Source organism: Dipodomys merriami, unplaced genomic scaffold, assembly GCF_024711535.1.
Source record: "Dipodomys merriami isolate MVZ:Mamm:240054 unplaced genomic scaffold, mDipMer1.0.p SCAF_2, whole genome shotgun sequence".
NCBI lineage: Eukaryota > Metazoa > Chordata > Mammalia > Rodentia > Heteromyidae > Dipodomys > Dipodomys merriami.
The window spans coordinates 73,859,066-73,884,330 of NW_027203381.1; the positions used below are offsets into that span (position 1 = coordinate 73,859,066).

Genomic DNA, 25,265 nt, shown 5'->3' on the forward strand with positions numbered 1-25,265 from the left:
AAGAGTTTCACAGACTTTCCTGCCCAGGCTGGCTTTGAACCGTGATCCTCAGATCTCAGCCTCCTGAGTAGCTAGGATTACAGGCATGAGCCACCAGTGCCTGGTGGTTTGTTTTTATTTTTAAAGACTGCCTAATTACAGAACTCTATCTTTTACTGGAAAAGAGGGGAGAAATGGTTTTCTGTACTTCTGTAGGATTCCTGGGCAGCTAAAAGTCAAGTTAACATTCACTACAGACTGGTTTGGAGGCTGAATAGTGTATTTAGAGCACTTTAAGTCTTCTTGGTTGTTCCTAGATGGCACACAGAATCTTCAATTATGTTTCTAATATTTCCCTCAAGCAAAGCCAGATCTCATATTAAACATAGGAACAAAATGGTTATAAAATCAGAAGATAAAATAAAATTAAGCAAATTATCTCTGAAAATCCCTCTGATCACCTCTAAAGTATAGGACATAGGGTTTTGTGTGTGCTATCCAATATGATAATTCTTATGTATACTAAATGTGAGAGTCACTGAGCTAGACTAAATGAAGGATTACAGGAAAGTCAGGAGACAGAAGTTTCAATCGTGTCTCCTTTAAAATAGAAATCCAATCCCTAGTGGCAATGGGGTATGTTAGGGTTCCAGTGGCTCTGCCTGTTCATGTGGTTTACAGCTGTCCCCTCAGCCTTCATGGGTTTGTTAGTATAGGCAACAGTGGGATCATCTTCTATATTTATCTGGAGTGGGGATTAGGCTTAAACCTAACCTTTAGGGAAAATAAATGATGTAGTTCTACTGGGAGTGTGATATATAATCTGATCAGAAACATATTTTTACTACCTATCATTATTTCTATTTCCTTGGCTATTATTGATGAATTTTATTTATCACAAACACATTCTTTTTGAAGGGCTATATCCAGGCGCAGGTGGCACACCCACAAAAGCTGTAGAACTACAACTCTAAAGACCAAGAGATCTCTGAAATAAAAGTGTTAATTGAGCCATTACAGATGCTAACCAGAAAAAGAAAGGATAGGTCCTGGATCAGGTTCCTGAAAAACCTCAAGAAACAAACCTGGGGAGAAGTTGGTAAATGTCTGCTAAGCCAGAGCCAGGAGCATTTTAAATAAACTTTGGAGAGGGAAAGCACTGTATCCTAATCACTGGCTACAGATCAGGTGTGAGAGGATGACACTGAGCAAGAGAGCTTTGGGATAGGAGGGCAGTTCAGAAGGAGAACCACAGTTACTGTGAGATCATTTGAGATTATTTGCCCCGCCCCAAATATGCAAACAGGGTATAGGGGCCCCTGTGGTCACTGTGATGGGATTTAGGTGAAGGTTTCAATAAAAAATAATTTTTTTGTTGATTTCCCCTACCCTTAGATGTTAACTCTTAACTCCTGGGTCTTACCAACTATGCTCTTTGTCATTAATTGGGACACTTCAGATTGTTTTCTTTTATTAAAGCTATTCCAACAGAAACTTTCTGCTTTCTTCCCTCCTCCTCCTTCCTTCCTTCCTTCCTTCCTTCCTTCCTTCCTTCCTTCCTTCCTTCCTTCCTTCCTTCCTTCCCTCCTTCCTCCTCCTCCTCCTCTTCCTCCTCCTTCTTCTTCCTCTTCTTCCTCTTTCTCTGTATCTCTCTCTTTCTGTGATCATATCTCACTATGTAGCCCATATTTCTGCCTCTACCTCCTGAGTTCTGGGATCACAGTTAGGGACCACCAGTTCCATCCATCCTTCTCTGATTAATATAATGTATACTTAATAAAAAGTCAAATGATGGAGAAATTAATAAAGTAGAATATGGAAACCTCCCATCCTATGTGGGGATTATGGGAATCACAACTGTATATGTTAATTCAAAATAGGCATATTTTGAAGAAGAATGTTACCAGCACTTAGGGTAAAAGTCCCAGCTCCAAGAGTGCTAACAAAGTAGTCCAGGCTACTTCTCCTAACATCAGTTAAAGAAAGTAGTGTTGAAGGCAGAGAAGGAAAAAAAATCTACTTGAATGCTGAAAGAATAAAGGTATCTTGTGACCCCCCAAGTCCATCTTTGGAGAACTGACAGGAGCTTCTAGATTATAGATGGAAGTTAGGTAAGAAGCATGCTTACTTAAGTAGTTTTGATCAGACTGTGGCCTTGTTGATCATTGTGTCAAGATTTTTTTCAGGGAAGGACTTGTCAAGATTAAAAAAAAGTCTTTTCTACCTGATGCGTGTTGGCAGGGGATGGTGTTAGATTCGATTCTTGTCACAAGATGTTTATTGATCGGTTCTTTTGTTCCCAGAATCCAAGGTGGCTGAAGGAAAGAAGGGAAGAAATTCAGGAAGGAGAAGTTAAAGAGGCAAAAATAGAAACTATTTTTAAGGGGGACAAAATGGAGTCATTCAGGCCTTGACCAATGTGCCCTTCTTCAAAAAGTTCCTGGCACTGAGTTAAAAAAAAAAGTTTGTGTTAGTAGGGAGTCATCAACATACCATATCAAAATTTTCTGCTTGGTTTTTCATAGGCCCTCAATCCATTTGTTACCCCTTTACCCCTTTCCATATTTTTCATTTCTATATTTTCCATTCTCACAGTACATTTATCCTGGAATATGTCACTGTTCTCTTGTTTTGATTTCCTTACACAATTTCAAAATGACAGTGACAGTGATTTTCTTCTCCGGTATCTCTACTGCTCATTTGTGAGTCTGTGGTCATATACACTGTGAGAACTGTGTCTCAGAACTCCAAAGTGCCTCCCAAACATCCTCCTCCTAATGACCTCTGACCTGTGTCACCTGCCATCTGCTACCCAGGCCTTACAATACACACCCTGGCTGATCTTACAAAAGTCTATCCTTTTGTCTCTTCATTTACTTCCTCTTGACAAGTTAATATCTCTTTCCAATTTTATCCTTCATTAATTAACCATATCATTATGCATTCATCACTCCCTGCACATAGTGTAACCTCTTCCAAATACGTACTCCAGGCTCTCACTGAGAAAATCTGATAAAACTATATTTAGGTATTTGCCTGACAGTTCTTCCCAGCTAAAGCCTATATGGTAAGTAAGTATTCACCAGTCAAAGTCCAAATTCAGTACTTCAACAGCTTCACCAACTACCAACCTTATACATTTCTGGGAATTTGAAGACCTGTGAATCAACTAATAGCACTTGCTTTCAAAATGTGTCCATTTTGAAATGGACACATCTTTCACAGGCTTATAGACAGCTGTCTTCCTTCTGTTCATTGTTTGTAGTCTAACTTCTTTTTATCTGGACACTGGTCATATTCAATTAGGGCCCATCCTAAGGACCTCATTTTTACTTAATCATTAGTCACATCCTGAATGCAGGGCTTCAGACTTCAACATAAGAAAATGCAGGGTGGGACACAGCCAACCCTAATACTCTCCTTTGCTTCTTCTTCCTCTTTGTTCAAAGAACAGCTAGTGATCCCTATGATGGTCAGATTCTCTTTGCCTTTGAGAGAGAGGGATAGATGATGAGAAATACCCAAATCCCCACCTGTCATCTAAACAGTAAGTTTTATAAATCTTTACCCTGGTTTCAGAACCCTCACTGGACCTGGCAGGTTAATATGTCTCAACTCCACAGATTCTTACTGTACCACCATGGTCTATCCTGTGTTTCCTCCTGACAACGTCCTTTCATACATCCAGAATGCATTCCTTAGTCTCATTTAAAAAAAAATTTCTTGCCCTCCTTCTACATGGAATTAGGTGCCAAAATCATAGAATAGTGATTCTTAAAGCATACCTACGAGTTATCACAAAGGTAGATTCCTCAGCCTGGCTATCTGGAGACTCACTCAGCTAAATCTGAAGCAAAACTCAAGAGTCTTTCCAGCTGATTGCCATGTAGGTTGGACCAAATTTTAAGAAATACTGGCTGGGAGCTGGTGGTTCACGCCTGTAATCCTAGCTACTCAAGAGGCTGAGATCTGAGGATCACGGTTCAAAGCCAGCCCAGGCAGGAAAGACCGTGAGACTCCTATCTCCAATAAACCACTAGTAAACTGGAAGTGGTGCTATAACTCAAGTGGTAGAGCGCTCTCCTTATGCTGAAGAGCTGAGGGACAGCACCCAGGCCCAGAGTTCAAGCCCCATGACCGACAAAAAAAATAAAATAAAATAAAAAATAAAAAAAGAAATACTGCTACAGTTCGCGTCTACTATTTCTTGTTCTTTCTTCCTTTTCTTGACTCTATCTAGTACAGATTCCATTTTCCTGAACAATTTATAATAGCCTCCTAAGTAACCCATATGCCTTCCTGAACCCTTTCTCACAGCCTACCCCCTGATTCATACCAAATTATCATCTCAAAATTCTTAAGCCAGGTGTGGTGATAAGTGTCTCTCATACCAGAACTGGGAAGCCTAAGCCAGGGGAGATTGTAATTTCAAGGTCATCCTGAACTGTATTATAGCAAGACTTCCCTCCGCCCCAGATAAAAATAATCTTTAAATCACATCTGTACACTCAAGCACAGGATCCCAAAATAGGAGAACAAGAGCCCTGATTTATTGTCATGGGCTTTCATACCACTTCCCTACGCGCCCCCTTACCTGCTAGTCACAATACCACCATCACCATTCCAGGACAGCACCATAAACTTTCCTTTTTACTGTTTTGTACTTTTTCATCTGTCTGGAATTTTCTCTTCTTTAACCACAAATAACTGCCCAGCAAAATCCTTCCCCCCATTCCATTATTTAAAGAATCACTTAAAATACTATTTTCCTTATTGAACTCAGTGTTCCTCAGGACACTAGAATAGGATCTAGTCTCCATCATCTCCATCTGATCTGTAGCACCCAGCAAACATCTTCTTCCAAATAGTAAAAATGCAAGCATTTGTTGAATTTACTCCCTGAAACACGGATCTTGGATCTTGTCCTCTTATAAATAGACTAGATTGCATTTCCCTGAATGCATTCAGGGTGTTTGCCAGCATCACAGTGCACATTACTCTGTGAAGCCCTCTGGACAGCTTGCTGGATCCTTTGAATAGTACACTGTTCATCTCTATCAACTTCCATTTCACTCCTTGGAAAGGTATTGGAGCTGTCTGCAAACTGGATTATTTCATTGCTTGAATCTATTTTCCATGTACAAGAATGTCAACTAGGCCCTGAGCCAGGACTTGCTCCTGAGGGAATATTCCTGTTTACATTTCTGTTCCAAAGTCATTTCCACTATCTGTGTCCTTATTTTCGTATTGGGAAGTCTACACACCTCCTGGGGATTCTATAATGGGCTCCCTAAAGGCAAAGATGGTGTTATATTTACCTCCAGCACCTAGTACAAAATCTGGAACACAGCTAGACATTAAGTGAATATTACATGACAAGTTTTTCTTCCTTCCCTCTTTTTTTCCTTCCTTCCTTCCTTCCTTCCTTCCTTCCTTCCTTCCCTCTTTCCTTTGTTCCTTCCTTTCCTCCTTCCTTCCTTCCTTCCTTTACTCCTTCCTTCCTTCCTTCCTTCCTTCCTTCCTTCCTTCCTTCCTTCCTTCCTTCCTTCCTTCCTTCCTTCCTTCCTTCCTCCTTCATTATTTTTAGTGACACTTGGATTTGAACTCAGGGCCTTGCACTTGCTAAGCAGGCTCATCACCATGGAGACCCACTTCCATGACTTCATCTAATCTTAATTATTTTTCCCCAAGGTTCTAATCCAGCTGTCATTGACATATGAACTTGGGAGTTTGTTTTCCAATACATAAACTGTTTTTTTTAAACTCAGGGCCTGTGCTCTGTCCCTGAGCTCTTTTGCTCAAGGCTAGTGCTCTACCACTTTGAGCTACAGCTCCACTTGCAGTTTGTAAGTGGTTAATTGTAGATAAGGATCTCTTGGCCTTTCCTGTCTGGGCTATCTTCAAACCATGACCTCATATCTCAGCCTCCTGAGTAGCTAGGCTTACAGGCATAAGCCATCAGTGCCTGGCTCAATACATGAACTTTTTTTGTAAATAAGTTTTTTATTGTGAGAATACTGTACAGAGGGGTTGCAGTTACATGAGCAAGGTAATGAGTACATTTCTTATCCAGCATTGTTGGCTCCTTCTTTGTTTTCCCCCTACCATCCTTTCCCTCCCACCTCCACAACTACACTCCACCCCCCACACCTAAATTGTAAAGTTCGTTTTTCAACATAACGTCTTGTACATCTCATTGTTGCAATAGGTCAACCTGCCCTATTTAAACAATTTGTTTTTTTCCCTTCCCCTCCCCAAATTATACCAACATCAAATACAGTGAAAACAGGGGTTATACTGCGGGGGAAGGACATACAAAGCAACAAAAAAATACATGAACTTTTAAGATACACTTTTGCTATAGTTTGGATGAAGGTCTCCCAAAGATCTGTGTGTTTAAGAATTGTTCCTATCAGGCTCCAGTGGCTCATGCCTGTAATCCTAGCTAAGAGGCTGATATCTGAGGATCTTGGTTTGAAGCCAGCCTGGGCTGAAAAGTCCTCTTGAGACTCTTATATCCAATTAACCACTCAAAAACCAGAAGGGGAGATATGGCTGGAAGTAGAAAGCCCTAGCCTTGAGCAAAAGAGCTCAGGGACAGGGCCCAGGCCTGAGTTTAAGCCCCATAACTGACACAAAAAAAAAAGAGTTGTTCCTTAGGGTGGCACTATCAGGAAGTGGTAGAACCTTTAGAATGTAGGACTATTGAGAGGTCTCCAAGGGTATATTCTGAAAGGGAGACTGTAGGGTTCCAGTCTCCTCTTCTCTTTTACCTGCTGGATCATGAGGTGAATAGTTTGCTAGCCACTTGCTTCTGTCATGATGTGCCAACCCTCCAGTGATCCAAAGCAATGGGGCTCTTAAGTCTTAGACTGCAACCTCCACAACACTGAGCCAATTTTTTTCTATATAAATAATTTGTTTCAAATATTTCACTAAAAGAATATAAAGTACACTAGCATAACATTTAAACCACATCACTGGGCAATGAATATAAAGCCCTTAGATTTACATTCAAGGAAAAGGCTAATGGAAATCTACATTTTATCCATGATGGCTTATCTTTCTTATAGTTTCAAGAACATGTTTAGGAAATCTAAATCAATTTTTATGACTTGGATTCTCTTTATTGGTGCTCTTGTCTGTTACTTCGAAGAACTCCAGTGAATCAATCAAAACCCTGATTAGTTTTCTCCACATAAATTATGCTGCCTATTTTTCTCATACTGCTAGATTTGCTGAATAATTTAGTGAGTCATTGTTTTATTTTTTCACCACTTCATTCCCTTCCTGGACTGAAAGTCATCATTACCAATTCCCCTGCATCTCTCCCAGGTATAGCTGCTAAATAATTCCTTGTTAACATTGTAATCACTATTTCACTTACTAATTACTTCATTATTCTTGGGTGATGATACTGATGTCTAATGACAAGTCTACCTTTAGCTGGCCAATGGTTGTTAAGAGCAGTCATCTAGCCTCTTTTAATTTATGGCAATTTTCAATGGAATCTCAGTAAATTAAAGAATCTTAGAGATATTGAAAAAGATATACAAATCATAAGCTCCCAAATCTTCTAACTTTGGAAATATGAAAGCTACTTCTTTCATATTTCCTTTTCATCTCTGAACATGAATTTTGAATCTTGATCATTAAATGTTACTATGAATTCTCTATCTTCCTCCTTTGGTCATGCTAAAGAATTTTTAATTCTAAGTTTGGACATTCAAAGATGCTTTTTGAATTATTTTTTTATCACTTCATTCCTAGTAAGTAAAACTTTATTTGGCAGTAGATTTTATAGAATACAACTGCAAAATATGTGAAACAATGATAAGGAGAAATATACAAATCTACAGTTCTATTTGGAGATTTCTCTTCTCTCTCAATGGCTGACAGAATGTTACAATGGATCCAGAACATATAGGAAGAACCTTTAGGTTCTGATTTATTTTTTAGAAATAGTCTTTAGACTTTCAGAAACATATGTCAATTTCCTAGCTGTTAGCTGCCATTCTGACTTCCAAATACTCTTGCTTTCTGTTTCTTGTTCTTAGAAATATAAGTAACATTCTCAGGGCCTTGTGTTTATTTTTCCATTTACTCATTCAATAAATGTTTATTAATTCCTACTGTAGTCAAAATATTACCTTGAGCACTACAACTGATGTCATTGTTTTTGAAATATTTAGTGACTAAATTTCATATAGGAGGTGCTACCTAGCAATAGTATTAAGTATGAATAACATAAACTATTAAAGAACTGTAGAAAGCTGGATGCCAGTGGCTCATGCCTGTAATATTAGCTATTCAGGAGGCTGAGATCTAAGGATATCATGGTTCAAAGCCAGACCAGACAAGAAAGACCTCAAGACTCCTATCTCCAGTTAACCACCAGAAAGCTGGAAGTGACATTGCAGCTCAAAGTGGTAGAGCACTAGCCTTGAGCAAAAAATCTTAAGGATAGCTCCCAGGCCTTGAATTCAAGCCCCACAACCAGCAAAAAAAAAGCTGTAGGATTATGTTATACTGATTGAACTGCCATAACAAAATACTACAGACCAGGTGACTTAAATGGCAGAACTTATTTTCTCATAGTTCTGAAGAATCCAAGTCCCAAATCAAGATGCCGGTAGTGCTTGTGTCTAGAAGGACTCTCTTTGGCTTTTAGTGGCAACTTCTCACTGTGTCCTCTCATGGCCTGAGTGCGTGTGGAAAGAGTGAGACCTCTTAACCTTCTTCTGTGACCACAATTCTATTGGTTTAGAGCCACACATTTATTATTTCCTTTAACCTTCATTACCTCCTACCAGTTCTATCTCCAGAACAGTTACATTGGAGGTTAGATCTTCATAGGAATCTTGGAGGACACAATTTAGTCCATCCCAAGAACTATATCAATTAACAAGCATCCTTTATCTCTGTCAGAAGTCCTCCTATCCTCTATGGTTACTAATGAAGAACAAATACCAGTGAAGATTGTAAGAAAAACAGTCCAGACAAAGAAAAGGAGCTGCCCAAAGTCACCACACAAATAAGAACAAAAGGCACTAGCAGAAACTAGTAGTTCAGCCTGGGACAGCCCAATGCACTGCTCTTTTAGTATGACCTTCTAGCAGAGTTACTGCTGCACAGTGCATAGATAATTAGGCCGAGCATCTGGCCTTAGCAGGAGATGTTTTTACCTTGTGATCCATGAGCACCATGAGCAATTTCTTCCTGCTCACCTTATCCTATCCTATCTCCTCAAATCTATCTCTTCACATTTACATCAGGATTCCTGATCAAATTGGCTTCCTTGTATAGGTACTAAGTTCACCACAACTACCTTTGGGTCATTATTCTTTATGATCCAGGTCCTGTAGAGTCTGAATATAGACCCTACAAACTACTGCCATCAGACCCAACAGACAAATTATTCCTCTCCCTGTACCAGCTGTCATTCAAAGGGAATTGTGCATTGGAGGTTTTCATCATCTGGAATGTGGGCCCTGCTGAGGGCAGACTTTCTCCACCATCACAGATTGCCCTTTCATCTGGCACTTCCAGCTCTCTCTCTCTCTCTTTCTCTCTCTCTCTCTCTCTCTCTCTCTCTCTCTCTCTCTCTCTCTCTCTCTCTCTCTCCCCCTCCCTCCCTCCCTCCCTCCCTCCCTCCCTCCCTCCCTCCCTCCCTCCCTCTCTCTCTCTCTCTCTCTCTCTCTCTCTCTCTCTCTCTCTCTCTCTCTCTCTCTCTCTCTCTCTCTCTCTCTCTTTCAGCCTGAGAGATGCATGCTACAGAAGACTTTGAAAACTAACCATCAGGCCTCTCTTACCCAGCAGCTCCTCTGGTTCATCTTTCCCACTCACAGAACAATCTTTTCTCCTCTTCTCTCCGGGTGGAACTTTATCTCTATCCCAAATAGGTATTTGAACTTAGGAAGTTCATGGATATTCATGGGTAGCAATTCATTTGATACTGGATATGCCTTTTTTCTCTCTTTTTTAGTCTTTCTTCTCTTTTATCTTTCATTTTTCATCCCTGATAGTTGTTAACTTTGTAAGCCTATATAATTTATACATCCCTGCAATTTGGTAATTGACATTGCCCCTGGCCTATCTGGCCTGAGGTACCACAATTTAGCAGATTGATTGACTGGTTTGTGACTTTGTTGGTTGACTGAGCAGATTCATCTAAATGATGATGCTTGGTTCACAAATGCACTAATTACAGAATCTCTGAGATGAATGTTCTGGTTCTGAAACTAGCTGCACAGTAAGAGAGTGTTTAGAATCCTGATGCCTGGCCCTCCCATCACAGATTCTGAATTAACTTGGTCTTGGTTTCCAAGGCTGTCCAGGTTATTCTCATGGGTAACCAAGGTTAAGAATCTCTGGTTGGAGCTAAAAGGTTGCCAAGGTAACCACCACTGTGCTTCTTCCATTGGGAAATCTAAAATGATGACTCTTTCTTCAGGCAATTTTCCTGAATATATGAACTCTGCATTGCTGCTATAGAGGACAGCAGCAGGTACTGTCTAGTAGTAAAATCCTACCATTGCTTAAAACTCCACAGTGCCTAGGCTAGGGAATTGGCACCATAGTAGAGCATATGCTGACCATGACATATCTCCAGTATACACATAGTGCTACAATGGTTCCTTCCTGAGGTCAGGAGAGTATCATCTTTCTTTCTTTCTTTCTTTCTTTCTTTCTTTCTTTCTTTCTTTCTTTCTTTCTTTCTTTCTTCCTTCCTTCCTTCCTTCCTTCCTTCCTTCCTTCCTTCCTTCCTTCCTTTCTTTCTTTCTTTCTTTCTTTCTTTCTTTCTTTCTTTCTTTCTTTCTTCCTTTCTTTTTTGTCAGTCATGGGGCTTGAACTCTGGGTCTGGGTGCTGTCCCTCAGCTCTTCAGCTCAAGGCTAGCGCTCTACCACTTGAGCCATAGCACCACTTCCAGCTTTTTCTGTTTATATGGTGCTGAGGAATCAAACCCAGGACATTATGCATGCAAGGCAAGCACTGTACCACTGAGCCACCTTCCCAGACCCAGAAGAGTATCTTTCTAGGCCTGTATGTCTCCGTGACAGGAGATTTGAGCCCCAAGGGACAACTGAGCACATATGAGGGTGTTTGGGGTTTTAACAACTTAGAGGAATGCTACTGGCATATAGTGGGTAGAGGTGAGGGTGGCGCTAAACATATTACAAGGCACAGGACAGCCCTCACAACAAAGCATTATCCAGCATTAAATGTATAGTAGTGTTGAATGCTAGTGGCTCACGCCTGTAATCCTAGCCATTCAGAAGGCTAAGATCTGAGAATCAAGGTTTGAAGCCAGATACACAAATAGACAAATCTGAAAGACTCTTATCTTCAGTTAGCAAAAGCTGGAAGTGAAGTTGTGGCTCAAATGGTGGAGAGCCAGCCTTGAGCAAAAAAAATCAAGTGAGAGGGAGGATCCCTGAGTTCAAGCCCAGGCTGAGCAAAAACAAACACCCTTTTGTAGACCCTTCCTCTCAGGTTTTCCTTCTCCCTCACAGTCCCTAGTGTGTCCTTTCCAAAGTGTGATTACATTAATCTTTCCTTTTGCCTTCTTTGTGAGCAGTCTTAGAATGAGATGTCTTTTGCTTTGTTTTTAAGAAATGCTATCTGACTGCATGTCAGAGATGCAGAACAGTCCCAGCACATTTGCTGCTTCCTGTCCCATCTGCCTGCCCTTCTGAAATAGCAGAATGAGTTGAGCCCAGAACCTGGGGTGGGGATGGAGGGGGGAAGGCAGGGGTCAGTGTAGGAAGACGAGGAGAAGGCCCAGCCTGCCTTTACTAGGCACTGTGGCCAATGGAGCCAGCCCTAGGGTGTAGGTCACCCCATGAGATATGACTTGGAACTGCTGGGCATATCAGCCACTAGCTTGACTGGGTCAAGCCCACTGCCAGGGTGATTGGTAAGTGTTGGGCTGACACTGGGAACAGGGCTTGAACCTGCTAGTTTCTTTCCCTACTTCCTTAGATCAATTCATCATTGAATTAAAGATTATTGTGATTTAAACCAGGCAGCCTGGAGACAGATGCAGGGTTTGGTGAAACAAAGCGTGATCCTGGTCCTGCATTTACCAAATCCAGTCTCAGCTGGGTGCTTTTCCTCTCTCTTAAAGAAATCATTCAAATCATCAGGGGCTGGAAATCACAGTAGAATCTTCCCCTGCAGTGTCAGTAGCCCACACAGAAAGGCTGGCGTGCAGGAAAGGGAGCCAGTTATAAATAGCATGAAAAGCAGCATCAGTCAAAACTCACTGATGTGCCAGAGTAAAATGTGAAAAGAATCAAATAGCTGCTGAAAGAGGAAGCAATAATGTCTCTTCATTTTTATAATTGAAAGTGCTTAGGAACAAAGGCAATGTATACCTGTGTAGATTAAAATACACACATACACACATGCACACACAACACATGCACATGCACACCAACAGAGCCCCTTTAAGGAAATGATAGATAATCATTAACTCTACAATAACAAAATCACAGTAGTCAAGAGTCTCACAGAGAGAGCAACTGTCCTTTTCTTCTCCCAGGTAATTGATGCTATTTCTTTAGAAAGCCAATGGTTTCCCCCGGGGGAAGTAATTTTCCTGGATGTTTACTTTTTTTTTCCAGCTTAGATGGAAACCATTTGAGACTCCAAAAGCATCTCAGAAAAAAGTGGACTTTGTGAGGGTAAGTCAATATTCTCTGCACCTCTCCTGCCCACCTTCCCCTCTGCTGCGGTGAGTGATCTAACCTGCTGCAGGCTGAATGCCAAACAGAAGCAGCGTTATGGGCAGGCGGTAGCGGCAAAGCCACCTGCCTACATCATGGGGACTGGCCAAGGGATGGATGGCCTATGTATAGGCACCATATGGCTCTCGACACAAAGGGCACCACAAGCTATGTAACCACACACACACACACACACACAAAAGCCAGTGGAAAATGATCGTTTTTCTGACCTAAACCCTTTTTTATTTTTCTTTCTAAAACAGGTCTCTCAATCTTTTTTTTTTCTCCTTTCTGATAGTCTGGTGACACCTGTGTTTTTACATGTGTAAAAGAAGTGACATTAAATTACAGAGAAATTAACTATGCTGAAAGACAATGATAAAAATATTCTTTCCTAAAAAAGAGATTGTGTTTGGTTTGTAACCGTATATATTCTTCCTTACTAATGTGCTAAATTGTAAGATCTCTGGGGGGGAAAAAAACCTAGTAACTATGGTATAGTCATAAATGGTATTTTATGGTATAGACATAAATGGTATTTTGAGATACCTGTAACAACCATACTGTGGTTAGAACGATCATGGGTGTTTGTACTGCTGCTGTAGTTTTCTGCTTTCATTCAGAATAATTGAAGGAAATGATAAATTTTACTCCAAGATTACTAAAATAAGTATAAAAAGGTCTTCCTCCCCCCCAAGTTTCATGAGCCCCCTGAAATGGATACCAGATGGCAACTCTGATTTGTACCATGCTTACTGGCAGCTCTACCTGGTAGTTACAGGTAGTTACTGCTGGGAGTACTGGGCATGTGTGAGTTAAGGGAAAGGCCACTATCAGAATAGAAGGTGAGGTTCAAAGAGGCCAGTCTGCATGTATGGTGTGGGGAGGGGGAGGTGTTTGTGTGTGTGTGTATTTTGGCTCATGGCTTACTCAGACAGTCTAGTTGTCCAGGCACAGGCCAAATTATGAACATCATTTTGAAGTCATTATGTTTATTAAGTGCTCCAAACTGTGCAAATTTTACAAGAGCCAATCTTGTACACTGAATTAAAATACAAAATATAAAATGCAAATTTCTCCCTCCTGTGAGAATTTCCATAGTTCACTTCCTAAGAAGCAAACCGAGCACTGTTTTGACCAGGCCCCACAGCATAGGCCTCTTGCCTTGCGGATCCTCTGGTCACCTATCAGACAGAACCACCGTCAGTTACAATGTGTTCCTCCACCCTGCTCTAGCCAGGTGGGGCTAGCCTCCGCTGCAGAGGGCTGCACACAGGGTAGGGGTATTTGAGGGGGCACTAACTGGCTCTCGATACTGCATCCTCCTTGACTCTATCACAGAACATCTCCTCCATCTTGATCCTAAGCCCCCAAATGATAAAATGTCGCTTTTGAGTTCATTAAAAAGAATGACTTCATACTGTGTGAATTCATCTGACATAGCCATTAAGACACCTAGATTTGGGCTACAGCTGGCAACTAGGGTGAGCCACACTTACCAAGCATAAGTCAGTGATCCAGGCTACTCTGAGATAGCCTCGATCCCAAATGCTCCACTGGTCTCCCAGGTAAAAATTTGCCTCCTGATCCCCAAGTGCCAGAGAAAGGACCCATCTTCGTTTGTCTTCTAGGTCTTACTGGTATTCACTCTCTCCTCCCTTTCCCAGGGCCTGCATACCTTGTGTGGAGCTGGAGATATTAGATCTAACAATGGGCTTGCTGTCCACATTTTTCTATGCAACATCTCCATGGAGAACAAGTAAGTAGCTCAGAGCCTGAGACAAGACATCTCCACTTCTAGGGCTGGTAGCCAGAGCATAAAGGCCAGTTCTCACTCCCACAAAGTAACAGATATACCAACATTGTTTTTAATATTATTTTATCTCTCAGAGTATTTATTGCTAGTGACAACAAACAAGCATTTCATTTTAACTGACTCTAGTGGCGTAAGTGCCACTTAACTATGTAAACAGAAAAGGGAGTATGGGGTCCTTAAATGGAGTAGTTCAAGAGGTTTTAGATTGGTTTGGGTCACAATATGCTTAATATCTAAGGTTCCCAGGGTTATTGTTGAATTTAAAGTCATGCTGCATGTTAGTGGCAGGTCAAGCTGACAATGTGGCTTCAGATAATAGCTCTGTGTAAGCTTAATGTCTCTGGGCAGACAAGTTTATATACTGGCTTTACTTCAATTAATTTTTTTTTCTTTGGAAAGAAGACTTAGCATAGCAGCTTTGCACACAACCTCTGGGACCACATTGTTGTACTCAAAGCTGAACTCTAATCTTGCTAGCTAAATGAACTGGGTCAAGGTCAAGATCACATGAATCAAAGGTCAGGATCACAGCTCTATGACAATGCACTGGACACCTTCCTTTGGGTCCAGCTTCATGTCAGGCCACTGCCCCTCTCTCTACTCAAGCCACTCTGTCCTTCATTCATTTCTCTCAACTTGCCACAGGCCTTCTTACCTCAGAGCATGTGAGGACCCTATGCCTGGAATATTCTCTCCTCTTGCCTAGATAAGACCTTCAGATCTCTTGTTAAGCATCCAATCTTCAAGGAAGTCATTGTTACCTCCCACACTAGCACACTTTCCTATTCTTTCAATCTCCTGGCCTTCATTGTGTCATTATAGATTGTGATAATAGTCTTCTGTTATTGTATTTGTTTGCTCTCTGGCTGTCTATGATACTCTAAGCTCTACATAGAGCTTCTGTTCACCATTTTATATCCTGCACCTTGTACACAGTTGGCACTAATTTGGAGAATGAATCAATAGGTATAGATAATATTAAAACTGAAAAGTCACAGGAAGTATTTTGTATGTTTCAGATGCTTTTACAATTCAGATGGGGACTTCCTGATTGGTAAGTTCTAATGATTTAAAACTCTGTCATTGTTAATCTTGGAATCCAAGATGCATTCTAACTTTCTATGCATTGTTTATGTTTATTCTCCAACCTGGTTTATTTAATTTAGTGCAATCTATTGACTGAGGTCTAGAGGCCACTGATTATCTGGAAAAGATTCCTAGCACACTTCCAAGTCCCTACTCTATTTCCTGGTCTTCCATTTTTTCCCCATCTCTTCCGAGCCTTTCTGATGGGGAAAATAAAGAGTGACACCAACATGTAACTAATTTATTAGAAGTACTCCATTCGCCTTCAGATTCACCCAAGAGAAACCCATTTGTCCTTGATAATAGCATTTACAAATTTTCATGAGACCATCTAAAATGTAAGATCTGTCAGACACTATTTGAATCTTTCTATTCCATTTAGTGGTTTTACTATTGCTATTTTGACATAAACCTTAGACATTCAAATGCCAACCTCCTGCTAAAATTGTCAGAATTGAGTACTTTTCCATTCTATTTCTGTGGCTGCATTTGGGGCAGCGTGGTCAGTTCACAAAGATGTGCATATACACGTACATTGCTAACATGACAACTAAAAACAGGAGAATCATTTTGAAGCATTTAAAAATCGTTCTATGTCATCTTAGTAGCTCACTGAAATGGTCAGAACATACATTTCCCCCCATGAGATAAACTAATGTTCTTTTTCATTTGAAATAAAAAGCAAGTATGGCCCTAAGCCTGCATGAAATGGTTCTCACATGAAAAGGGCTGCTCACCACTGCCCTGTCTTTTTTTGTCAGTTCCCCAGAAAGGGAAGCTTCTCATTTACACCGAGTTTGGCAAGATCCTTGTGGAGCCCAATGAGATCTGCGTCATTCAGGTTGGTAATGTGCCCCCTCTCTTCCCTGCCTCTCCCTAATTTGGGAGCAATCAGATGTTTCAGCTACTGCTATTTCCAACTCTGAAATGCCTCTCTGTCATGTCTGGGCAGCAAGGAGGAGTACGAGTTATACAGAAGGCTATATGTGCTGAAGGGGAAGCAGGCTGCATTCAACTTCGTTTTAATACAGCACACAATCACAAAGAAAAGAGTGTTGATCAGTACATTCTCCTAAATGTTTGCATTCTCCTCCCCCATTCTGCATAAGACTGGGTTGACGGTAGGAAGTAGAAAAGGGTTTTGGTTTTCATTTGGGGGCAGAAGGTTGTCTTTTCTTTTATGATTAGGTGAATGGGGGCTGTTGTTATCTCTGGACCCAGAAAGAACTTAGACCACTAATAGCTTGAGTCACATATGTGATTAAACTTCTAATGTTTTCTTTTTCATAAATCTTTGACCTGGTTGCCTCTCAATCATGCTTCAAGAAACTACAGCTTTACTTTTGCATTTGGGACTGACTGTGGCTCTGGGGCAGCTTAGAACTGCAAGTATGATTTAAGATGGTATACCTGTATCTCCATCCATTCCAGAGGGGAATGCGCTTCAGCATAGATGTCTTCGAGGAGACCAGGGGCTACATCCTGGAGGTCTATGGTGTCCACTTTGAATTACCTGACCTGGGACCTATTGGTAAATCTTCCACTCCAAGCCTCTAGGCCTCACTTAAGATCTAGAACATGGATCATTGCATGAAAGCTAAACACACTTCTCCCTCACTATCTTGCTCAAATTTCAACTTCCCTCTTCAGTCAGCTTCTCCAGATCTAGTATCTTCCTGTAGAATATGGCCCAAATCGAAACATCATGAACTTCTCTCTAGAATATAAATTATACTATTGGTGATGTAAAACAATATAGAGTAGGTTTCTGGTTATACCACAACACTGCAGAGAATGTAAAGGCTTGGATGACTGTGGGATAGTGTCATCAGGAATAGCTTCCAAGAAGAGATGAGACTTGACTAATCTCCAAAGAAGTAAAGAGAAAAGGGGAAAGCTTAAGCCAAAGTATACAAGAATAACTGTTTTCTTACATGAATGGGTTGTGTGCAGACAGTAAAGTAGGAGAATTGGGTAGGGCTCTAATCCAATGGAAAGGGGGAGTGACTGGATGACACATAGACTAAGTACCTCACCTGCCCACTGCACACACTACAAAACCCCCACACTTAACAATAAAGAAGGTGATCTAGAAGAACTAGAAAACACAGTCCTAAGAGGCAGACTCAAGCTTCCAAAGGTGAATCAAGGTCTCCTACTCTCCTGGCAGCAGAGGCAGGAGACACAGGAAGGAAGTGAAGGTGTGAGTGAGAGCAGTTGTTCTCAGATCTCCCTTGGAGCGCAAGGAGAGCTGGGAAACTTGCCCTTGGTTTCATCTCTGGCCCTATCTCTTAGTTCTTCCTTCCTTGTCAACAGCTTTTTAGAGCAAAACAGGGACAGACCAGCATGTGCCTTCTGGTCACTCCCCTGGGGGATCCAAATATGCAGAGGAAGGTGGGAGGCGGCAGAGAGGCAGCTGGAGGCCTGGTGGGCCGTCTGTCATCCTGCTCACCACCCACTCTTCCAACTTCGCTCTGGCTTCCTGCTGCTCTGCAGGCAGCAGAGCCTCTAGGTTCCATGGAACAAGCACCCTCTGGAAAATATATATAATTTACCAAGCAGCTGGGGTTTTTTTGTAACCCCAGGAACTGGAAATGATAAAACACTTTCCAGGTCTCTCATCTCAGAGTTAAATTATGTTTTTTGCACTTGGGCCTTTTGTATTTGGTCTTTCAATTTATTTTCTTTCTCTAGAGAGAATACTCTCATTCCTAAGCAGGGCTAAATAGGCAAGTCCTAAATACTTTTCTCCCTGTGGGGCAGAGAGGTTTATTTTTTATTTATTTATTATTTTAGCTGAGCAAATAGTTTTTCAGGCTGCTCCGTACTGGGGCTTAAACTTAGGGCTTAAATTTAGGACCTTGTGTTTTCACTTGGCTTTTTTTCTGCTTCACCATTTAAACCACACCTCTACTTTGGGCTTATTGCTGTTGAATTGAGAGTAAGAGTCTCCTGGACTTTTCTGCCCAGGCTGGCTTTGAATCATAATCCTCAGATCTCAGCTTCCTGAGTAGTTAAGAATACAGGAATGAACCAGCAGCTCTAGGTTTGATAATGATCATATATATATATATATATATATATATATATATATATATATATATATTTCCAATCTAAATTCCTTTGGTCATCCTAGAAAGGTATCTCACTGTGAATCCAGTGAATCTTTGCCCAATAAAGGCCATTTTGTAGCTTTTGACACCGAAGGAGGCCTTTCTTTTTGTAGGCATTTTTCCTGTGTTATTTCAGAAAGGTCTAAATGGGATTGGGGTTACTGTGTTCTAGGAGCTAATGGTTTGGCCAATCCTCGTGATTTCTTGATACCTGTTGCCTGGTATGAAGATCGTCAAGTACCAGGTGGTTACACTGTGATTAATAAATACCAAGGCAAGCTGTTTGCTGCCAAACAGGTAAGATGAGAGGGTTGGTAGCAAGGGGGAGGAATGAATAGTTTATGAGCACTTGGTGAAGGCCAGTGTTGGGTACTTTACATGCACCTTGTAATACCACTAAGGTACTACAGTTAGGATATTATTTGCCTTATTCAAGGTCATGAAAGCAAGCCAGGTTTTGCTAAATTATGTACCCACTTCCTATTAAGTGGTAGGATCAGAATTCAAACCCCTCTCTGTCTGCTCCCAAGTTATGTTCTTCTCAGTCATCTAGCAATGAAAACCCTAGCAATAAGTAGATCTCTATAGTCATTTAATAAATATACAGGCAGAATAATTGATTGAGGAAGGGAAAATGAGTTAAGGAAATCAACCAAGACTGATTCCTCAATGATCACCCTATTTTAAACACAAGTAATGGTTGATACAAAATAGATAGAACTCTGTCAATTAGTTTTGCTTGTTTTATATTTCTAGCCTCCTCAAATCAGGACATAAAGATCCAGATAATAAAAGGATAACAAAACATATATTACTATGGATTATTACTTACTATGTTAATATGTTATGGTAAGCTAAAAAAGAACCCGTTATCATTATTTGTTCATTTGATTTTGTTCATTCTACTTTTTCACAGCTTACATTTGTCCTACCTAGAGGTCATTCCAACCAACAGAGGTCAACCAGTTTGGCACTTAAATTAGTCCCTGAAGCAGACACATTATCACCCTCATATTCTCAGGGTGAGGGTTCTCCACAGTAGTTCAGGGACCATTTGTGTCAGAACCCCTCAGTAAAGCTTGTGTCAGATCCTTAGGAATATTCCAGCCCAGCAAGAGGATAACCTCCAGGGATAAGAGGTGGAAACCTGAATTCATTCTAAGCACGATCCCATTTCCCAGATCATTTTGACCTACACTTGAGATACATGTAAGCCACTAATCTAGAAGTAGTAGCAGGTCCTCCTGAATGGTTTTTCTACTTTCCTGGGTCCATGTTATTCTCTATGTGTGGCCTTTGTCCACTTCCTCTTCTCTGTCAAAATATGAGCCTATGAGGCTGGTCTCCCTGGGCACTTTTACCTAAGCTCCTTAGTCTACTGGACTTTGTTGAGTTTGCTCCACAGAAAATTGGGAGCAGGAGGAAAACATGTAGAATATGTCTTCCCTGCTTCCTCCCTTTCCAAGACTGTGTTTCTGGCAAGGCCTGGCTCCTGGTGGGCAGTCCAAGAGGTGCCAACCACAAAAGCTGGTATGTTCTATAACATCACATTGGTAGCTCAAAATGATCATAATAAAGAGGCTATGTGCAGTGGCTTACTCCTGGAATCCAGCTACTTTGGAGGTGGTGATCTAGAGGATTATAGTTTAAGACCAGCCTGGGTAAAATGTTGATGAGACACTCCCTCACCCCAAACTCAATTAGTGGGTTGGGCAGGGTAGAATAAGCCTGCTATCTCAGCTACTCAGAAACTAGAAATAGGAGAATCATGATCCAGGTTGACCTACATAAAAATGTGAGAACTTATTTGAAAAATAACTAAAAACAAATATGGTCATGGTGAAAATATTTACATGTTGGAAATAGGCAACACTATAAATCAGAACTTTTTTGTTCCAGAAAGCTGGTTGTTCAATATCTACCCGCATTACATACAACTGAGAAAGCCTTTCTTTGTGGTTCTGGCTCTTGCTAGAGTCCTGTAACAATATTTCCCTCCTTTATTATCCTCTCTCTGTCTCTTTCTCTGTCTGTCTCTGTCTGTCTGTCTCTCTCTGTCTCTCTGTCTCTGTCTCTGTCTCTCTCTCTCTCTCTTTCTCTCTCTCTCACTAAGGACCTGGGCACTGTCCCTGAGGTATTTGTGTGTATGTGTGTGTGTGTGTGTGTGTGTGTGTGTATGTGTGTGTGTGTGTGCTCAAAGTTAGCACTCTACCACTTGAGCCACAGCTCCACTTCTGGAAATTAATTGGAGATAAGAGTCTTAAGAACTTTCCTGAATGGGCTGGCTTCAAATGACATCCTCAGGTCTCAGCCTCCTGAGTAGCTAGGATTGCAGGCATGAGCGGCCACACCTGCCTCCCTCCCTGATTCTTAGTGCTCAGAAAGGCTATGTGATCTCACTGCTGGGAATGAGGATGTTTTTTCAACACCTCTAAATCATTCCACTTAGCCCTAACTATACCTTGGTTAAGAGTCTGTTTACTAAAGACTTGAGAACCTTGAGTTGTATCTTCTTTTTCAGATAGATCCTGGCAGTAGTGAGGATCACCTTTCAATAGTAGAACACAAAGCCTTCCCACCCAACCCCCTCCCACTCCAAGGACCATGAAACACCTTAGGATCACTCTGAAATAGCACATTCCTGGGACTGGAACTCGTAGAAGTCTACTCATCAGGCACTTTTAAGCTACAACAACCTAGGGAATTGTCATAGCAAATGCCTGCTGCCCCAGAAAAGAATAATCCTGATTGTTTGAGAATTGGTGGCACCCACAGGTTCCCGCAGCTATGTGAAAAGTTGTTGAAAGCACTGCTTAATGAATGTGCTATGCTTCTGCAGCACATGTATCAAAGGCAGCTACAGCTTATGGAAAAATAGATCTGAGGCTAAAACCTGGGAGAAGCAACCTCATAATGATTCAGGTGGCTCACGCCTGTCATCCTAACTACATCTGAGAATTGTGAGGCTGACATCTGAGAATTGTGATTCTCAGCCATTCCAGGCAGGAAAAAGTCTATGAAATTCTTATGTCCTATTAACCTCCAAAAAGATAGGAATTAAGGTATTGCTCAAGTGGAAGAGTGCTAGCCTTGAGCAAAAAGCTCAGAGATGGACTGGGAATGTGGCTTAGTGGTAGCATGCATGAAGACCTGGATTTGATTCTTCAGTACCCACATACACAGAAAAAGCCAGAAGCCTTGGTCAAAAGAAGCTCAGGGACAGCACCCCAAAGCCCTGAATTTCAAGTCCTAGGACTAGCACAAGTAAAAAGAAAAAGGAAAAAAAAGAGCTATACTTTTCTGGTCAGATATGATGGTACAATGCCAGCATCCAGGAAGTAGAGGTAGGAGGATCATATATGTTCAGCCTGAGCTACATAGTGAATTCTTTTTTATTTTTTTTTTATTTTTGTCAGTCATGGGGCTTGAACTCTGGGCCTGGGCGCTGTCCCTCAGCTCTTCAGCTCAAGTCTAACACTCTACCACTAGAGCCACAGCGCCACTTCCTGCTTTTTCTGTTTATGTGGTGCTGAGGAATTGAACCCAGGGCCTCATGCATGCAAGACAAGCACTCTACCACTGAGCTACCTTCCCATCCCTACATGGGATACATTTATTTTTTAGAAAAGAGTTATACTCTCCTAAACAAGGCTATAATGAAGTTTACATTAATATCAAATTAAAAGAGAGTTATACTAGTACATATTGTAGGATGACAGCTATGAAAACATTACATACCAGGATCATCTTCTTTTCCTACCTTTTGTGATTAGGATGTCTCCCCGTTCAATGTTGTGGCCTGGCATGGGAACTACACGCCCTACAAGTACAACCTGGACAATTTCATGGTCATCAACGCAGTGGCCTTTGACCATGCGGTAAGATCCCCAGGATGAGGCACACTTTGGTGGAAGGGATCCACAGTTGACTGTATCATTCACAGATCTGACACTTCCAAAATCACCCTTGGAAGGCCTAGATATAGGTATTTGTCCCTTGGCAAAGGAATAAATAACAGCTGATGAGGAAGCAAGGTCAGATACTCAACATGCATTCATGAAATCAGCTTAGTTCTGTAAGAATAACCATAATAACTCCCATAGATGGGTAAACTCTCTCTCTCTCTCTCTCTTTCTCTCTGTCTCTCTGTCTCTCTGTCTGTCTGTCTCTCTCTCTCTCTCTCTCTCTCTCACACACACACACACACACACACACACACACACACACACACACACACACACACACACACACACACACACACACACACACACACACACACACACACACACACACACACACACACACACACACACTAGCTAACTGCTAGTATTCATGGCCAGAGCCAGGAGAAAAGATCATTTATGGAAATGGAAAAGTCTCTATCTTTCTCCCAATGCTCAGAAGTTGACACTTGCTGTGGCCACCTATCTAAGTTCCTCTGCTTGGCTGGGGTTGGCAGTGATGGAGGAAAAAGCCCTCTTCTAAAGTTCCCAGTGATGTTTAGTGTTTGAACATGAACCAAAGAAACCCTAGTGTACAGACTTGCTCATATTTTTCAGTCAATTACAGGGCCACAAACAGGTCCCTGGTCTACAATGCTGGCCCCCAGTGCCCCACATTCTTGATAAAGGGCTAGTTCTGAGATCCTGGGGGATCTTTACTTTTGCAGCTTAGTTCATAATAGATTAACTTAACCCACAAGCTGGGAGATAATTAGGGTAAGAGCCAGAGAATCAGAGGCAGAAGGATTACTTGGAGCCAATTCAGCTTATCTCTAGGGGGGACAAAACTACCTTTCTGAACAACCACAACTCTTAATAAAACCAAAGGGGAAAAGAAAATCAAGACACCAAGCCCAAAACAACACGAGAAAGTATCATGAGACACTGATAAAGGTTTATTTCAGCCCTACTACCTTTCCCTTCTTTCAATAGTTTCAGACCATTTCCCATAACAGATAGAGAAATATTAAATCTCCCAGCAATAAGGACTGATATTTTTTCTCATCTGAATTTATACAGGTGCAGTCTTCTCTGTACTGATGCTATAGTTTTCTTCCCCAAACACAGATCTGATCAGTCCACTACTACATTAAGAAGCCCTCAAAAGGTTCCTTGTGGTTTAGGATTAAGTCTGAGCTCTGAAGCGTGGTATTTGATGCTCTTTACCATCTGGTCCAGGCTCATTTTACAACACCACATCTTGCCCCTCTTCCTTCTGTCAATATAGATGCTAGGTTTTAACCTTCTCTCCTAACAAAATCTCAGTGAATTTTGATGTCTTTCCCATGTTCCATGATAAAACGCCTTTTTCTTTCTTCTCTTTCTCTCATCTCTTTTTTGCTTTCTTCCATTCTCCTTTCTTCTGTTCATTCTTTAAGACTTAGCTTACCTAACATCTCCTCTTTGAATCCTTCCTTGGTTCTTTCAGGTAGGAATAATCACTTTCTTCTCTTCTTCATTAAGTCTAAAAGATGAGGGAAGAAAAGATCCAATCATCTTTAAGTGCCCACATAATTAGCATGGCATCCGAAGGCAACATTGTATTTGATGTCAGTTAAATCAATCTTTCCACTGAAGGAATCTAAAGTTCTTTTAAAAGTATAATATTGTTTCTTAACCTACACAACCCCTCCATACTACACACCAAAACTAGTGATGTAAATGATATAGTTCAGATCCATTCTCCAAAGAGAAGTAGGTCTACATCTTCACCTAGTTCTAGATGCTGTTTTATTTCTGTTTTACCTGATTTGGGGAGGGGAGAAGGGAGGATTCTTTCTACCAGGAATTCCTGCTGTGCTGTTCTGAGGTTAGAAAGCAGGCGCCTTGGCTCTCAGAGCCCTGGGATAGTTGGGTGCCTGTAGTATGGGTTTGGCGACGTGATGAAGCAACTCAGAACCAACCCTCTTAGCTGGTGTGAATTTATTTTGCCTCACACACACAAGGAGACAGTCAGATGAATACTTACCCCACCTTCCTTAGAAGGCGGCTGACCTGTCATTTGATCAGAATTCAGACCATCACTTGAAAAAACCTCCATGTGAGGGTGACACGTGTGCCATGATCCACCTACCTCCCTTGCACTTACACTGAGTCTCTCTTGTGCATTCACAGGACCCCTCCATTTTCACGGTGCTGACTGCCAAGTCTATGCGTCCTGGAGTGGCCATTGCTGACTTTGTCATCTTCCCACCTCGATGGGGGGTGGCCGATAAAACCTTCAGGCCTCCTTATTACCATAGTAAGTCCCTCTTTCACCAGGGCACATTGGAAACAGTGGCATACAGTAAGCACTGTGCATTGGAAATAAGTTCTGTTTTTTTCTAAATATACAGCCTGCATTCTGAACCCTGAAAGTATTATTTCTACTGCCCTCACTTTAAGCTACTTTAAAACCAAAATGTCTGCAGGGATGGTACTGGGGCATTGAATCTAAACCTATATCTCCATTCCTCTGTCCCTAAAGAAAGGCAGAAAGGCTGGTAAGTATGAAGCAAGGAGTTTCTGTACATTTCAGGTCTTTCTTTTGATGGTTGTTAG

At 41.4% G+C, this 25,265-nt stretch overlaps 1 protein-coding gene across 2 annotated transcripts in view; it reads left to right on the forward strand.

The window, feature by feature from the left end:
• The window catches only part of Hgd (homogentisate 1,2-dioxygenase), a 48,699-nt gene that overhangs the window by 17,490 nt on the left and 5,944 nt on the right, over positions 1–25,265 (forward strand). Inside the window, exons 5-12 of one of the 2 annotated variants that reach the window (XM_070030131.1) lie at positions 12,607–12,666; positions 14,376–14,467; positions 15,544–15,578; positions 16,372–16,451; positions 17,042–17,141; positions 18,896–19,020; positions 22,497–22,601; positions 24,840–24,966. In XM_070030131.1, the coding sequence (XP_069886232.1) occupies positions 12,607–12,666; positions 14,376–14,467; positions 15,544–15,578; positions 16,372–16,451; positions 17,042–17,141; positions 18,896–19,020; positions 22,497–22,601; positions 24,840–24,966 (724 nt within the window). The remainder of the gene's footprint in view (positions 1–12,606; positions 12,667–14,375; positions 14,468–15,543; positions 15,579–16,371; positions 16,452–17,041; positions 17,142–18,895; positions 19,021–22,496; positions 22,602–24,839; positions 24,967–25,265) is intronic. The other variant, XM_070030132.1, reaches the window with a different exon arrangement.